The 16,984-nt window shown below is 52.2% G+C and overlaps 6 protein-coding genes across 6 annotated transcripts; 3 read left to right on the top strand and 3 right to left on the bottom strand.

Annotated features, from left to right (window-relative positions):
* Positions 1 to 1,263: 1,263 nt before the first annotated feature.
* Z519_00398 (uncharacterized protein) lies at positions 1,264 to 3,753 on the top strand (the record flags this gene model as incomplete). Its single annotated transcript, XM_016758155.1, has 5 exons — positions 1,264 to 2,411; positions 2,545 to 2,997; positions 3,083 to 3,327; positions 3,418 to 3,464; positions 3,547 to 3,753. 5 exons carry the CDS (start codon positions 1,264 to 1,266, stop codon positions 3,751 to 3,753), a joined length of 2,100 nt encoding a protein of 699 aa, XP_016625404.1.
* Positions 3,754 to 4,318: 565 nt separating this feature from the next.
* Positions 4,319 to 6,717, bottom strand: Z519_00399 (uncharacterized protein; the record flags this gene model as incomplete). Its single annotated transcript, XM_016758156.1, has 2 exons — positions 4,319 to 6,427; positions 6,481 to 6,717. 2 exons carry the CDS (start codon positions 6,715 to 6,717, stop codon positions 4,319 to 4,321), a joined length of 2,346 nt encoding a protein of 781 aa, XP_016625405.1.
* A 622-nt stretch (positions 6,718 to 7,339) lies between these two features.
* Z519_00400 (uncharacterized protein) lies at positions 7,340 to 8,238 on the bottom strand (the record flags this gene model as incomplete). Its single annotated transcript, XM_016758157.1, has 2 exons — positions 7,340 to 8,092; positions 8,143 to 8,238. The coding sequence occupies 2 exons, from the start codon at positions 8,236 to 8,238 to the stop codon at positions 7,340 to 7,342; spliced, it is 849 nt and encodes a 282-aa protein (XP_016625406.1).
* A 939-nt stretch (positions 8,239 to 9,177) lies between these two features.
* Z519_00401 (uncharacterized protein) lies at positions 9,178 to 10,170 on the top strand (the record flags this gene model as incomplete). Its single annotated transcript, XM_016758158.1, has 3 exons — positions 9,178 to 9,180; positions 9,239 to 9,796; positions 9,847 to 10,170. The coding sequence occupies 3 exons, from the start codon at positions 9,178 to 9,180 to the stop codon at positions 10,168 to 10,170; spliced, it is 885 nt and encodes a 294-aa protein (XP_016625407.1).
* Positions 10,171 to 10,394: 224 nt separating this feature from the next.
* Positions 10,395 to 11,081, bottom strand: Z519_00402 (6,7-dimethyl-8-ribityllumazine synthase; the record flags this gene model as incomplete). Its single annotated transcript, XM_016758159.1, has 1 exon — positions 10,395 to 11,081. The coding sequence occupies one exon, from the start codon at positions 11,079 to 11,081 to the stop codon at positions 10,395 to 10,397; it is 687 nt and encodes a 228-aa protein (XP_016625408.1).
* Positions 11,082 to 11,676: 595 nt separating this feature from the next.
* On the top strand, positions 11,677 to 13,238 carry Z519_00403 (ornithine aminotransferase; the record flags this gene model as incomplete). Its single annotated transcript, XM_016758160.1, has 2 exons — positions 11,677 to 12,948; positions 13,053 to 13,238. The coding sequence occupies 2 exons, from the start codon at positions 11,677 to 11,679 to the stop codon at positions 13,236 to 13,238; spliced, it is 1,458 nt and encodes a 485-aa protein (XP_016625409.1).
* Positions 13,239 to 16,984: the final 3,746 nt, after the last annotated feature.

The raw sequence follows: 16,984 nt of genomic DNA on the forward strand, positions 1-16,984 counted from the left end.
CCCTGGTCTCGGACGCCGCTTTGGGGAGCGATATACGAGTTTCTGCCTATTGTGATGCTTGCCAGCTTAATCCGAAGGTCCCTAGGCAACCGGTTGGAATATATTCTGCTGTGGGAATTTTTGCATCCCGTTGGAAATCTAGCGCCAACACAGAGATATGACTAACTGGAGGAAAGGGGCCCCAGGGAATACCTTACCCACAGCTCTGCCCACCATTTCACAGACAGGGCTACTTGGTTAACCAGGAATATTCGGGATGAAGTGTGAGCATACAAAGAAGGGTGTGCGGGCATACGGTGATCCAGTCTGATTCAAGCTTGATGCAGCATTTGGGCGTGCGATCGTAGCATGGGAAGACTGTATTCGTCACCTCGTACACAACACGAGGTACAACAAGCATATGGCATGCTTTGGGTTCACGTCGTAGTGGCCAACTCACATTCGCAAGGCGCGAAATATCCCTGATACCGCCCACGTGGGTTTCAGCAGCGTTGACAGGTAAGCACACTCCCATCATGTAGGACGCTGCCCTCCAAGACGGCCCGCCTATCACGGTTCGAACGAGTGGTAACAACAGTAGCATTGATAAGATTTAGTACGGAGAGAGTCAAAGGTCGGAGAGACATTGGAAGAAGGAGTTACTTGGCCAATGCTCATGCTGATGCTAAGACTCGATGGTTGTGTTAGGCTTAGGCTTTGTCACGCTAACACCGTGACCTCGTCAAGCGAATCCGTAACTTCATCGCCACGTCAAAGTCAAGGGCGCACCTAACCTATAGGTAGCCTCATTCATCCCGTGGATCATTTTGACAGGTGAGCGGCATGAACCACCAGGCTTTGGGCAGCTTGGGTAGCTTGGGCCTCTGTGTCGGCTGTACGATGTATGACTTGTCGATTGGACTAGCCTGGTCAAGCTAGACAGGATATCGCTTGGCGCTACGGCCCAGGCTACCGTAGGAGGCTGGTATTTAAGCCTCCCTGTCACAGATTGAACTTCTCTTCCATGACGAATCAATCAATCAACCTGGAAGTTATGGCCCAGATTGGTCCAACATTGTCAAGTAAGGCATACGGGAGAAAAAAAGACACGCTGTGCACGCAAGGCTGCTTCTGCCCAAGGGGGCCATGCAGGGATGGTTTGTGATAACGCAGCCTCGCGGGTTCTTGCTTAAAACTAACCATCTCGGCGACGCGACTTCTGTCGACGTTCCCTATTTCCCCTACGAGTAACTCTGTGATGTATGCACCAAGGGATTCGACACAATGTATCAGCTAACATTGGCCCTCTTCATTGCATTCCTCTTCTTCAGTCACCCCTGCGGAACTGAGACCATCTCCTCTAACTCGTCAACCATTCTGGCTGACATCTACAGGCCCTTCCTCACCAACCTGCCCCAGAATCCTGCTCGGTTTAACCCTTTCCTAGGCGGACAAAGCTTTGACGTTTGCTGCCAGTTAGTTGTCAATGAAAGCCTTGTCATCGACAATGACACCCTCCGCATCCGACCTGGCCAGACGTTCTATCGTGGGAATATGGCAACGTTGGAAAGATTCCCTTCTTTTCCCTGTTTTGCCAAGTTTAACGGCACCATGGCGGGACCACCTGAGGACTTCTGGACGCCCTATTCCTGGTGCCGCCGTCGTTGCCCCGGATGGGCCGCTACAAAGCCGGAAGGCTTCGCCAACTGGCTGAAGCCGCTGATAGCATTCATCCTGCCATCTCTAATCTTCTGCCTCAGTATCCCACGAAGACGGCGAATTGAGATCCCCGGGAGCCTCTTTTCTGGCCCGGGTGGAGTCCGAGGAGCGCTGCTCTACGCCCTCAAGATTCCTGCAGCGTTCGTCATCGTTACCGTTGATGTCCTTGTATGGCTCTCGGTCGTTTTCGCCACCTCGGGTCCCATTCTGGTTTCTGCCATCTACGACGCGCTGCTCGACGCTAGGATCCTTAGATTCCTCCAAAGGCGCGCCGGTTCCAATCGCCTGACCATCCGCAATCGCGCTCATCTGTTGCTGGTCGTTCTGCTCGGCAACCTCGACTTTGAACCTGCCTGGCTCCATTCCAAGCTGTTTGTCCGAGAACTTCCCCAAGACGATTTCTTGCCTCCGCCCAGCGCACCCGCGGCTGCCAACGGCGAAGCATCCTCAACGAGCCCATCGCCAGTCTGTCAGGATGCGGCGGTTGAAGCCAAAGGAAGCTTGACGGCAGCCTCGCCAATAACTCCCACGCCGCTAGAGGTTTCTTGGGGCGGTGACTCCGCCTCCTTCCAGCTACAATCCGTGAAATCTAAACTCCGAGCCATGTTGGACTCCCAGGCTAGCTTCGGGACCACGGTTGGGGCACCTGTGTTGTTCTACCTCGCTTCCTTCATATGGAGCGTTTACGAAATCGAGTCTTCCTATGGCACCTAGTAAGTCTGCCTCTTCCTCTTCCTCTTCCTCTTCCTCTTCCCTCTTCCTCTTCCTCCCCCCCCTTCCTCCTCCTCCTCGTCGTCGGACTTCACAAGTTGGTTCGCATAAGTCTAATTTTATCTCAAAATCCAGTCAATCGGCACATCAAATCGCATTCGGCCTGTTGTGGATGACGATCCCGCACATTGCGCTCGTCACCAGCCTTCTCCTCGCAGGAAGCAACCCTAGCGTTTTCCAGGCCGCCGTCCCGCGGGACGGACGAGCGGCCAGCATATCCGCGCACTTGGAGAATGGCAAGACCGACGACGTTCGAGCGCAGATACGGTACCTCTCCCGGAGGCTGCAGAAAGTCCAAATCCCTTACGAATCCATGCACGGCAACTCGCCCTACAGAGCTGCGTGGATCTGGAATCAAGGGTCCAACAAGGCGAGATGGGTCGCAAGGTTTGCCGACGAGTATCGTCCCCATCTTGACTCGGTTCATAAAGAGGTCCTGGGCCATCGCTTCGGGAGCACCCTGTGGGTGGCTGGATTTTCAGCCTTCATTCTCATTTTCATCCCGGTCTTCTTTGGTGGGATGGTGAGGTGGGTTCTTCCCCGTTTGGCCTCCAGCTGGTTATTGGAAAACTTCAAAAGCTGACATGTCCGCGCCGCTACTGAAATCTTTTAGTTATCATACGCCTTCCGTCGGACTCGGCTGCTGGTCTTTGACGATGTTATCCTATGGGGTTATTCAGCTCCTTCTTATCATCCTCTGGCTGGTGAGCATTTTCATCTGGCAACGCGGTGACGACGGGAAAGTGATCCACGATGCTGCTATGGTCGGAACGGCTGGCACATGGTACGGGCATGTATGGTATGCTAGCTTCGCTTTCTCCGTCTGCGTCAGTGTATTTACGTCGATTGGTGGGACAAGTAAGTACGCCACCTCCCGCCGATTTCCCATGCACCTAGTATGATGTCTCTCCTCCACGACAAGACTAACACACCGAATCCTTTTCTTAGTTTTTATCATGATTGGGTTATTCAGCAATTGCTTGTGCTTTACCCCGGTGAGTGAGATCATCCACTCTCCCGACCCGCCTAGCGCAAAGTAAGCGCAAGCAAAGATGTACTGATGGTCCAGAGAGCCAGGCAAGGTATTGGATAGACATCATGACGAATCCCGAGGCGGTCATCTTCTGGAATGGCGCCACCGACTCGCAGCTGTATAACTCGCAGAAGTGGTGGTTTCCCACTGGCGCCACCGGGACCGTTTTCATGGCCGTCATTGCGTATCTGGGATGGTGGTACCAAAAGCGCCTTAGGGCAGTGTTTCATGATCTCGTGGAAGAGATATAGATATATAGGTATAGGTAGAGGTAGAGCTGATATCCAACATGGATGAAAAACCCCCACGAGAAAGAACCAAGGAGGTAGTCCGGGCTGCTGCAGCACTTGGAGTCGTCGACATAAGGATAGATATATTAACTACTTGGACAACCCGGGGAAGTAGGGCTGATGGATCGACAACAGACATAGACAAAGTATATCAATACATAATCACCTCGGTACGTATAATCGCCTATATCGGAATCAGGAAAGGAAGGAAATTCCCAGGCGGAAGGAGAATTTGAGGAGATACACGAAAACTTCAAAACTCCGCGAGTACCGAGTATATAGGTAGGGAGGTAAGTAGGAGGCTATTGAGTCTCGTCCGGGAATCCCATATGCTCCTTCGTCTTTCCCTCCTCCTTCCACTTTCTTCACAGTAAACTAAAAGACCAGACCCAGCAAGCTCGCTTTTCGCCATCATATCAAAAATTAGGTACGTGAGAAAGGTTGTAGTACTACTTCCGCTGGCTCCTCATGACTCGATTTTGCGCCACTCACCATCGCCTCGTGCGCCGTCGTGGCATTTCTGGTCTCATCTCATATATCTCGCGCTCAAATTCGCAAATGCGTCGGGGCTATGCCTTCCCGCTTCCAAATTGTTGATGCTCATGCTCTCAGCGCTCGCATGCCTTGCTGCGATACCATGTTGTGGCCTCTGTATCCCCATGCCAGCGCCCATACCTGCGGGCATGTTCATCCCCTGACCGAAAGGTTGCCCTGATCCGAAACTCTGTCCAAAACTTTGGTTTTGAGTCTGGGTCTGGCTTGGAGGAGGTGATGTAAATGGGCTACTGCTTCCACTAGCGAACGGATTCAACCCTGCATTTGTATTGGCGGTATTCATGTTAGCGTTGCCCACGTTGGTCATGAAAGGGTTTCGGTTCCCACTTCCACCGGCAGAATGCATATTGGACAGCGACACAGGCATAGTAGCGCTGCGTTTCGCCGGTGAGACATGGCTGTTGCCGAATATATCACCTGAGGGTGCATATGAGACTGCTTGTTGTGGTTGGTGCTGCTGTTGCTGTTCGGACGCAGGTTCTGGGATTGAAGCGAGTGGTTGGGGAGCGAGTTGGGGATAGTTGTAGAGGGCTAGAATGGAGCTTTTGTCGAAACGGCCTGTTTGCTGGGCCATTGTAGGCGGCTGGGTTTGCTGAGAGACTTGCGGTTGGAGATATGATGGTTGTTGCTGAAATTGAGGCATTTGTGTCGACATCGATTGCGTCTGTGTCTGTTGCTGGGGTTGCGTCTGAGCATGGGTCTGTACTTGAGGTTGATTATATTGGAAATTGGGGAAGGGAGATGGATTCTGAGGCATTTGAGGACTCGAGATTTGAGACTGTTGCTGCTGTTGCATGCTATGTTGTTGGAAAGGATTGTTCGGCTGGGGCTGACTCTGAGGTATAGTGCCGAACAGGTCTTGCGGTTGCAACTGCGGCTGTTGTGTTGTTTGCGGAGGCGAATATTGGGAAGGTGGTATTCCAAAGGGATTGAAATTAACCGGAAGCGAGCTCTGCCGTTGTTGTTGTTGTTGGGGTGGTGGTGCTGATTGTCCAGGTGACTGGAGATTCAGGAAAGGGTTCGAGGAGGGAGAAGGAGGCACTTGGGAAAGGAATGGGTTATTCCCTGTCGACTGAGCTGAAACTGAGGTAGGCTGGAAGAAGGGATTGCTGACTACAGGGATTGCTGCCGGCGACGCTGCATAGCCTTGTTGGTATTGCGTCGACGTGACTGGAGGTGTCATTGAATACTGAAAGCGGGGATCTTGTAGAGGAACAGGTTGGCTCGGATATCCACCAGTACTGTGAGGAAACAGGGGTTGAGAAACTTGCATGGACTGAAAGGATTGCTCGAGTCCAGTCTCGGTCGAGCCGTGATTAGGCTGACCATAGGGATTGTTGCTGCCATAAGTTGTTGCGCTAGTCGGAGTTGAGGGCTCTTGCGATTTCGCCAGTGATAGTCCAACAGTCTGCTGGTTAGTGATGGAAGTAAATGGGTTGTATGATGGCTCTTGAGGCCTGGACGTGGGCTCTTGTCTTGCGGCAGGCGTTGGTCCCTGTCTTCTGGAGGAAACAGTATCGCCATTTTTACTTGGGCCATGTTTCACCAGGGCTTCAATGGTCCTTTCCAAGTTCCCATTCAGACGTCGCAGGAATTTCGTGTTCTGGTCGGTGTTGCTAAAACCCATGTCTCGTAAAGTCGCCAACTTCATTTGCAGTTCGGCGTCTGTCATCTCAAAGCGCGCATCGTCCATCCTCGAATCATACTCTCCAGTGGGGATGCGGAATGTGCTATCCACTTGAGGCTCCTTATGATGCTTCTTTTTATCGTGTTTTGACAAAGTATAAGCAGACGAGGAGGCTCGAAGACCAAAGCCGAAGAATTTTCCCTTCTTGGGAGGTAAAGGAGGTGGAGGTGAATCTGGATCGCCAGCCTGAGGTCTGGAATAACTCGAGGGTAAATCGTCGTCACGTTGAGGAGGTTCTGGTTTGCCATGTGACAGACTCTTTTCCTGGTATTTCTTGCGTATGAATCTTTCCATGGCCGAGTCGACTTCGTCGACGTCAAGAGGCATGTCAGGCTTCTTGTTCTTGGGATTGTAAATCTTGTTGACCGCGTTGTTGCCGTTGCGCCTCATGTTCTGCGCGATGCATTAGTGAATACACTCTGAGATGGAGTGAGGATTCCGCCCACCTCGACCTGCTCTGTCGACCAGGTGTCCATGCTCAAGGACTTGACCTTGGAAATGTGCGTGCCCAGTTTACGATGCAGGGAGGCGCACCGCATGCAGAGGAAGATTCCCAGATTCCAACTCGCCCACGCCGGGTTCTTCGCACCACAATCGGCGCATTGTGAATTGCCGGGGACGGAGAGCAACTCGTGAAGCTCCCGCTCATTCCGCGCCTGCGTTCTCTTGCTCATCGAGGCCATGTCGAGTTGCGCGGCGGGTGTCCGATAGGATCGTGGCGAAAACTGAGTCGAGCCGAAGGTCAACTTCACGACATGCGGAGCGGCGCGAAATTGGCGTGGATGTTGCGACGTGAGAGGCTCGAGTTGGTCGACGCGACGGATCTCCGACACTTCAACTCATTGCGACGGTTTAACGCAGCATTGAGCCCTTGGTCCTTGCAGAATCGATTACCAATGTCTCTTGCGGCACTTCATTGAGTGGTATGAGATCTAAGCTATCCTTTGTTCGTCCATCTGCGCTTGCCGCAATTACATAAGTGGATGCAGTGCTAGAACCCCCAGACACCCTCTTCTGGAAAATGGTCCAGCGAATAATTAGCTATGCAGCCGTACTCGGTACCTTGTCGACAACCACCACTTCGTGCTGAAGGAGAATATTGGTCCTGACGGCCGATTCAAAAGTCACAGAATATGCTTGTGGTTATATGTGCAATTTTCCGCTGAACAAAAGAAAGTTGATGACTATCTACAATCCAATCTATGCGGCAATGAGACCAAACACATCTCAACCGTGACCAACGCCAACATCATGCCACCACTTTCAACGTATGTGTAGTTGCCATTCTTGATCTGATTCTGCGACTCAAGACATCTCTGAGTCTCCATCGCTGCGTCTACCCGCAGAATAGTCGATCCCATACCCATACATCTGCTGGAGCATACCGTATTGATGTTCCATAGGTTCGTCGTCGGACAGATGCCACCACTCTCTGCTATTGTATGCAGGGTCTTTGGATTGCTTGTAGCTATCCTCCTTCATCATAATAGGGCCAAGTTCCGTTGAAGCTGTGACACCGTTGGTGCTTTGCTGTGCCTCATAGCCGTTTAATATGTACGGCTCAGCCGTGTGCCTCATCTCACCAGCGGGCAAAGCACATAGATTCTTCAATCTTTCTTGCTCCACCATCTGCAATCGATACTTGGCAGCTTCTTCTTCCTTTTCCATGCTTGTCTGTGGCCAATTTGCCAAATCGTCAGGGTGCATCTGACTGCCGTACGTTGGAGGGGCGATTTGCCAAAGTTCTACCAACCTCAGCCTTTGTTCAGGCTCTGCATTCTTGAACAACTGCAACTGAGATGGGAACAACGCCGAGGCGTTAATGCCGGATCGTTCGAGGATCGTCGAGACCGGAAGATCATGTGGTGCCTGGTGTGCCGAGTGATGATAGTGCTGTGTAATATAAGTGATCGGCGCTGACTGCGGGACAGCTTGAGGGGTCGGAGGCATCGACATGTCCTGTGGAGACTGGAAGGGGTCGAGATGCAGATTGCGTGTCATCATGTTGATCAGGTCGTCCTGCATCTTGATGTCGCTCTCGGAGGCCGATAGCCCGCACTAGAGCAAAGAATCAGAAGGTCATGAACCGGGATTGGAACTGGACAAACCTGTCTGCAATGAGGGTTCTCTTCAAACGCTGCCAGATTGTTCGAGAGGTCTGTCTCGTAGCCACAGTGCTGGCATCTGTGAAAAGCGGACGCCATAATCTGATGACTTCAGATTTGAGAACAACACCAGCGGTTAGAGATCCTTTGTCTGCAAAACGAGAACCAGGCAGGGAAGAGGAAGAAGCAAAAATTCTGGGATTTAGGCTTCAAATTCGTATTGTACTAACTAACACACAGTCTGCTATAGAAGCTCCAGAGAGTCCAGCGAGGTCCGGTTTCCGGATCCCGGGGGGAAGAGTCCAGGCGGGCCGACGGTCCAAAGTCCAGAACAAAGAGCGAGCTTGGGTCCAGATGTCCGGTCCAGAAAAAGCCTGAAGTCAAAAAGCTGTTGATCTGTTTGTGAAGAGATATGAAGTCAAGGGGAAGAGGACGAGGTTAAAGGGAGCAGAGGAGCGGGGTAAGGAGGATTTGGTAAATTGTGTTCTGAGTTCGTCGGGTTACAGAAGGCGGGACTCAGCTCAACATCAAAGCGTGAGGGCCGCCTGGTGGAGAAGAAAAGAGTCTGCGAAATGTCTTTGCGATCTTTTGAAGCTGGGAGAAGTTTGTAGGGAGCAGAGACAGAGAGGAAGTGGAAGCTGAAGGTGAAGAAGGTGAAGAAGGTGAGAAGGTGAGGAGGTGAGGAGGTGAAGTTGGACGTGCAGCAGAAGGCGGCAGATATTATCACACATGACCAGTCAGGGAGGCGCTGATGACACGTAGTGCTCGCTGCTGCCCAAACACGCCAAAAAGTTCCGACATTCGCCTTGGCGACACTAGGTCCTTTTGGGATGAATGCTCTTCATCCGCAATGGCGCGGCTCTGGGGAGCCTGCGATCGCATTCAATGAAACTTTGGCCGCGATAATAGCAGTTCCCTCTGCACAATCCTTCTCCCAGTCTCGAAATATATCCTTGCTGGGACTTCTCTGACCTGAGATTCTTCACTGAGCTCACACCCGTCACCAAAACCCGGATCTCCTCAAGCTATCCCGTTGCCATGGTATATTACCTATAGTCCCATCGAAGGTCTGGCAGAACACTAATTATATTTTTCCTAGACGTCGATAGGAACAGGCTATGATCTCTCTAACTCCGTCTTCTCGCCCGATGGACGAAATTTCCAAGTCGAATACGCCGTGAAGGCGGTGGAAAACGGCGGGACCTGTATCGGTATTCGGACAAAGCATGGAGTGGTTCTCGCCTGCGAGAAGATCATCACCTCAAAGCTACTGAAGCCTGGTTCCAATAAGAGAATATCCACGGTTGACCGTAATGCCGGCATCGTCACTTCCGGACTACTACCAGATGGCCGTCACCTCATCAGCAGAGCAAGAGACGAGGCCAGTAGTTGGAGACAAACATACAAAGCCCCCATTCCCATACATGCTTTGGCGTCAAGGGTAGGAGGTTATGCGCAGGCATACACTTTGTACTCCAGCGTACGGCCCTTTGGGGTAACCGCCATTTTGGGTGGCTGGGATTCTGAAGCGGAACACGGCGTAGATGGTCAGGTTGGAGAAGGTCCTGCGTCAGGCGCGGGAGGCAAATTGGAGGGCGAAGCTGTCAAACGAGGTGGTCCAGGTCTCTATATGATCGAGCCCAGTGGATTGTACTGGGTACGTCGATAATCGTGGCCGCGAGAAACGGTGCTGACGAAGTTCCCCAGGGCTACTACGGTGCTGCAACAGGCAAAGGCCGGCAAGCTGCCAAAGCTGAGCTGGAGAAGCTTGATCTGGGTTCACCAACCTGTGCTATTACCCTCAAAGAAGCCGTCATGGAAGCTGCCAGGATCATCTACGTCGCGCATGAAGACTCGAAAGACAAGGAATTTGAACTCGAGATGACCTGGATCTCAAGTCTCGACGGTCCTACCAGGGGCCGACACGAGCATGTTCCGCAAGAGTTACTTGAGGAGGCCGAGAAAGCAGCGAAGAAGAGCTTGGAAGGAGACGACGAAGACGAAGACGAAGAGGATGCCATGCAGGATTAATTGATCCCGCCTTTCCAGCACTGTAGCATTACCGGCGTCGGAAACGGTCGATGGGGTCTGGTTATCTAGTTCAAAAAGGAGACGGGAACCAACCATCAGCGGGATATCTATTTTTTGGTGGCTCTCTTCGTCTCTTGCTTCGGGGGCTTGACACGAGAGAGATTTCCCAGGCTTGTGATGTCCTCGACAAGACCAATACAAGCAGATGGGCAATGTGGCCTGTATCAAGTTCCGGCAATCTTGCCTTCTCCCCAGCCCTTCCTCTTCACGCCAAGCTCGACAGCTGCATTGCCCCAGTCCTCTCCATGGTTATGTCCCTTGGCCTCCTTGCCTGTGCCTCCTTCAAGACCAGCTCTGGCCAAACCTTGGCCTTCGTTCAGAACAGTTAGGAGACCGAAGATGACTGGGACACCCGTGTCCAGCTGCACTCTCATCAGTCCGTGGCTCACAGCGTCGGCAATATATTCGAAGTGCATAGTTTCGCCTTTAATGAGCACCCCAATGGCTATGATGGCATCAAAGGTATGCCTTAGTCCTTTGACATCTTTCTTCTCTGGCTCTGGCGGGCCTGGTTGTAGACTTCCCTGCAGGTCTGTTGTCGAGTTACTCCCTCCTAGAAGGTCTCCAATGCCACTCGCGAGACTGCCCATTCCCCCGGCGACTGTGCTTGCTGTGCTCTGTATTTGAGAGGCGGCATAGACTCGTTGGACTGCAAGAGGAAGCTCGTAGGACCCGGGCACTGATTCAACGACGATGTTCTCCTCTTTCACTCCTTGGGCGAGCATGGCATTCTTTGCACCGCTGACCAAGGCATCGATTATGGTGCTGTTCCACCGGGCATGGACTATTGCGACTCGCAGGCTGGAGCCATCGTGTTTCTGAGGGGCGCCGGGGCCCTTGAGAGTTGCCATTTTCAGTCAATACAAGGATCAGAGCTTGAGAGCGCGGTCTCGGATGCTTTTCTGAGCTGAGGTCTGGAGTAAGTGCGCCTGGTCGCAGTTCGAGTGTCAGTGAGGAGCGAGGGCTAATGAGGCTAGCGAGGCTTGACTGGGGGAAGACATCCCGCGCTTAGCCGCAGACGACATTTGCAGGGTCAAGCAATCAGCCCATTTGCCCCTCGACAACCCCTCGTCGCCCTCTGTGTTCCGCCTCTCAGTGCCCTTGCATATCTCATTACGCTTCCCAAACCTCCAATCGTCGAGCCCATCCACTCAAATCGCTATCCGCCATTGCGGGTCAGGCGTGCGTTACGCTTAAGCTGCCCTCCATTAAGGCTACACCTGCACTTAGGGGTATAGCAACAGGTGAGTTCCAGTTCCATGTGGAAAAATCTCTGCACATGACCTAACGATGTGGACCGATAATCAAGGGTACTTAAGTCGGTTTGCCCCAGCATTCCTATGGAAGGTACAACCATTACTACACCCTTGTCTACCCTGCTGGACTATATAAGATCGAGGCCACCTTCAGTCTTCAAGACCCATACTAATACGGATACCATCAACAATGGCACCATCAGCAACCAGTGGTGATGGCACCAACGGCATCACAAAGACAAACGGCCAGACGACCGGCACTCAGCTGAAAGCAACGGCTCCCACATTCCACCCCGCTGGCACTCCCGACCGATCAAGGTATCATGCTTCATCCTCTCAAGAAGCCATCCACGCCGAGCACGAATATGCCGCCCACAACTATCATCCACTACCGGTTGTCTTTGCTCGAGCACTGGGGACAACAGTGTGGGATCCAGAAGGCCGACAGTATCTGGACTTCTTGTCCGCATATTCTGCCGTGAACCAGGGCCATTGCCACCCTGAGCTGGTCAAAGCCCTCGTTGAACAAGCCTCCACACTCACCCTGAGCTCGAGGGCATTTTACAATGACGTATTCCCGCGTTTTGCAGAGTTCGTCACCAAGTATTTCAACTTCGACATGGTTTTACCCATGAATACCGGTGCCGAAGCGGTGGAAACTGCCATCAAAATCGCCAGGAAATGGGGATATAAATCCAAGGGTATACCCCACGACGAGGCCATCGTGCTCAGTGTGGCCGAGAACTTTCACGGGCGGACATTCTCCGCCATCTCCATGTCTACAGACCCCGAATCCCGCGACAATTACGGCCCCTATCTACCCGGCGTAGGGAGCATCTCTCCAGCAACCGGCAAAGTTATCCCCTACAACGACATCCCCGCCGTCCGCACGGCATTCGAATCCCACGGCGACAAGATCGCGGGCTTCCTCGTCGAGCCCATCCAGGGCGAAGCCGGCATTGTGGTCCCTGACGACAACTATCTTACTGAACTCCGCGCACTGTGCGATAAGCACAACGTCCTCCTCATCTGCGACGAGATCCAAACCGGCATCGCTCGCACGGGGAAACTTCTCTGCCACGAATGGGCCGGGATAAAGCCAGACCTTGTTCTGCTCGGCAAAGCCATCTCAGGCGGAATGTATCCCGTCTCCTGCGTTCTCGGCCGCAGAGATGTAATGCTCACCATCGAACCGGGCACGCACGGATCTACCTACGGCGGCAACCCGCTTGGTTGTGCAGTCGCCATACGCGCCCTTGAGGTCGTCCACGAAGAGAAGATGATTGAACGGGCCGAGAAACTCGGTCAGATTTTCCGTGAGGGACTGAGAGGGCTGAATTCAGACTTGATCAAGACGGTTCGGGGCAAGGGGTTGCTGAATGCGATTGTTATTGACGAGGCCAAGACGAACGGACATAGCGCCTGGGATTTGTGCATGTTGATGAAGGAGAAAGGACTATTGGTAAGCTCTTGCTCTTCAACTCCCCTTGAGAGTTTCACTTCCTGGAACATGCATGGGGTTCTACGAGACAATCGACTATTCTAACCGCCTATATGATATGACAGGCAAAACCGACGCACCAGAACATCATTCGTCTTGCCCCACCGCTAGTCATCACCGAAGAGGAAATCAACCGTGCCTTGGCCATCATCGCGGAGGCAGTGGCGGAACTCCCCAATCTGAAGGGCGAGAGGGAGACGCAGATCCTGCCCGAGGGAGAGAAGAATGTTCACATTGGTGTGGAGAATTAAGCTGGACTATTCTTGACGGAAATTTCACGGGCAACACGAGGTACGATGCGTCTATTATCGGTGTGTGACTAAGGATTCACGCTTCCCCACGGACATGAATTTTTGTGCGTAAGGTGGTATTATTAAGATCCGGCCTATTTTAGTACAGGAAAACGCCAATTGGACTGCCAGGGTGGCGGCCTTTCGCTTGGTATCGTGTGGAAAGCTCTATACGAAGAAGGCATGAGCCCCATATTGGACCCGACTTGGCCGCATGGATACCTGTAAATGTTCGGGTTGGCGTGGACAAGAAAAGTTGAAAGGGTAGTCGGGATCATGATTAGTTCGAGGCTCGGGGCTAGTCACTACGAACCTATGGGTAGAAATTGAATGCTGGCCGTGATACAAAAGTCCAAATGAACTCTGGCGCCCACTATCATCCATCCAGATTCCATCATGCTTGGCCCATCCCATCGATCAGCACAACAGTCACAGTCCCTTGATCTGGTGGATTGATTTCCTCTTTGGTCTCTTCTCCGCAAAGATCTGGCCCACGTACTTTAGATCATGGGTGAGTGACGGCTCCGCCTGGTGTTCGCTAGTGTAGTCGCTGGCGATTGGGCCTCTTGGTGGTACCGTTCCAGTATCGTTGGAGGGTGCTGCGTCGTCGTTTTTCGAAGTCGAGCCCTTCGTGGCTGCAGTCGTTGATGGGCTGGGACAGACGGTCCATGTTCTCGGTTTTCCACCTCCGGGTTTGAGATGGTACGGCTGGTGTCGGTACAGCTGAGGGCGTGCCACGGTTGAGTTCTGGCGTCTTCGGCCATGAATCGTTGCATTGGCGAGGCGTCCTCAGGCGTCGGGTACTTCGCCCTTAGTGTTGCTGGGTTGCTCATGGTACGGCTGATGTGGACAACTAGAGGAATGCAGAGACAGTGCTCCGTACACCGCAGAGAGCATTCGGACTCGCTTTCCAGCTATCCGTCCGTCCATATAATGAGAGAATCTCTCCATCTTATATGCTACTCACCGATGGTCCAAGTCAATCCCTGTCTGCAATACCTGTCCGTGGTATCGTAGAACACGATGTCAGTCTCTGGACATCGACAGCGGCCTCATTCTTTCAACTCCTTTTGATGAAATCCTGCGGCCGGCTCCTAAGATATGTCCTGAAATGTTTGTTGAAGGCACCAATTGACCCTGCATTGCTCCCAGCGACTGAGTCCCGGGTCAATGCAATCATGCAGACGCCAATAGAGCGCTGGACCGGCCATCCTCTTGGGGAACTTCATTGGTGGCCTCAACATCCCCGGCTTATTTTCGCAGCTGTCTTTTCCGCACGCCGTATGTAGGCCCTGCCGGGACGATTGGATGTTGGTGCAGGCCCACGTTGCGGAGGTGGTGGCATCAAGCTAATGTAGTGGCAAGCTTCGAAGGCAGGGCAGAACGATGGGGTGAGCTGGCGACGAGGCAGGGACAAGAGCTGGTCTTTAATCGATTGGTGTAGGTAAAGGGCCTCCGGTTACACCAGCAGGGCGGTTGGCTGAGCTACTGTCAACTAAGTAATAGGCATTTAAATCTCCCAGCCTCCCAGTGCTCTGACCTTGTCCTGATCTTCTCTCCAACCTCCGGGGTTGTCTTTGACACCCGACAACACAGAAAATTTCCCATAAAGGATTATCAGAACTAGACTCGGAGGTATTCACACCCCATCCCTCAGCCCATCTTAGGTTCCATCCTTATATTTCGCGCAACAGGAATCTTTCCAATCCACCCGGGTGACTGTCCTGCTTGGAGACACCACGTCTTCGCGCAGCCGTCATCCATAACCGCCATTATGATCTCCGAATAAGTTACGATGCTCTCAGCCCGTCTCAGGAACGCCATTCTCTTCAGGGTTATGCGGTTGAACCCCTCGACGCAAGCCTTCAGCTACCAATTTCGACTCTCCTTCCTGCGGCTCCAGGCCACGGTCATGCACAGAATCTAGCCGACGATCATGAATTCTTCAAGGCCTTCGAAGAGTTCATCGATCAGAAGTTCCTCGTCTACGATCCTTGTATGACTTGCCAAGCTGTTCCCGGAATCGAGGGTCTTTGTGACCTTCCTGGATCAGCAACCGTTTGCCAGAACAAATCCCCTAGCAGTTCTGGGACTAACTCCGCACCGACGCCCTCCTCTATCACGTCCCACAGTGGAAGTAGAGAGACTTCCCTCTCCAATGTACCAGCCCAGCAGCCCAGTGGAGTTGATGACTACTCTCAAAGGCTATCAAGGGGTTGCCTCGAGTCTGCTGAAATTGTAGTGGATTTCCCCTCCAGCCGGTCATTGCACGAGCCCAAACGAGTCGAAGGCGACCCGCAACTCCTACCAACGGCCAGCATTACTACGTCCTTCTTTCTCAGATTTCTGCATTGCGACCAGCGTTACGGCACGGGCCCTATTCAGGCTCACCGTTTTCCGGTGAGCAATTCAAACCCATCATGGTAACATTTGAGCTCTGACTAATATAGGGAACATGTAGCAAAACATACCAGCCAAAAGTGTGGCTTCCAAGGCTATAAAGCCCTTCTAGAGAACGATCGACAAACGCTCGAACGTCACTTGAGGACAGTTCCTGCCACTTCATCTCGGACTCCAGACTCTTTCAGGTGTACATGCGGGAAATCCTACAGACGGAGGGACCATCTTATAGGCCACGCCAAGAATCGCCAACGTTACCAATTAAGTCTGGCGACAGAGGATCGGGTTTAGTTTGCGCTGATTGGGATTTGGGACTGACTGACTAGGAGTTAGGATGACTTATTGGAACTTGAGACGAGGGTTGACTGATTTTGCTGTTCGAGTGTTGAGCGCCCTCCTCCTTTGGGGTATCGATCACCGGCACATGGCGGCAGGGCATCATATGCGGATAATCGTTTCTCATTGCCATTCTTTGTCCTATTTTCCAGCGCCGTCAGGATTAAAGGCATTAGTAGGAGAGTTATACCCAGGCTGATTGCCAGATCATAGCTATCTCCTTCATCTATTTCATTAAGTAGGCAAATTCCAACAAGTTCATGACAGAATATCAGAAGGCCAGTCTCCTCCTTGGTTGTCCTCAGCGCAGTAGGATATAGTCAGTTAACTTCGTCCTCTTGTAAACTAATCCCTGACAGTTCAGTCTCAGTTTACGCCCCCGACGTCACCGAACGCCGGTCAACAGGTCGGATAGTCTTACAACTACTCCAGTTAATAACGCTGAGCTTCTGGCGCAACCAGCAACGGCAAGACCATGGTTATTTTCTATGATAAATCATATGTAATACGCTACCTCTTAATAGAACCGTAATTTAACATAGTACGTATTCCGCCAATAGTGTGCATCCCTTTAAATACCGTATAATCTAATAAAACTGTACACTACATAATACGTAATCACGTTGAAACCGTAGTCATTTAGGAACTACCTCTTTATCAATGATGAAAGGCTACGGCGTCATCGTGCGGAACGGTGTGTATACCATATAGTCACGGTTTACACAGCCTTAAAAATCGCGCCAAGATACTAAAACTAACTGACGAGGTCCGCAACTAAAACTACGGCTAGTTTAAATCAAGTCTTGCCAACGCCAGCTCCGACCGCCCAATCTTTGGCCAACTCTTATATAGTTCGCAAATCGTACACTTTTCGGCTCCCGGATCCAGCAGATCCAATTTCGCAGAGATGAACCGGGGGCGCCTTGGATGCGGCACGCTGAGCCAGTAAAACTTGAAAGAGTGCGGATGGC

Source organism: Cladophialophora bantiana (assembly GCF_000835475.1).
Source record: "Cladophialophora bantiana CBS 173.52 unplaced genomic scaffold supercont1.1, whole genome shotgun sequence".
Taxonomy (NCBI): domain Eukaryota; kingdom Fungi; phylum Ascomycota; class Eurotiomycetes; order Chaetothyriales; family Herpotrichiellaceae; genus Cladophialophora; species Cladophialophora bantiana.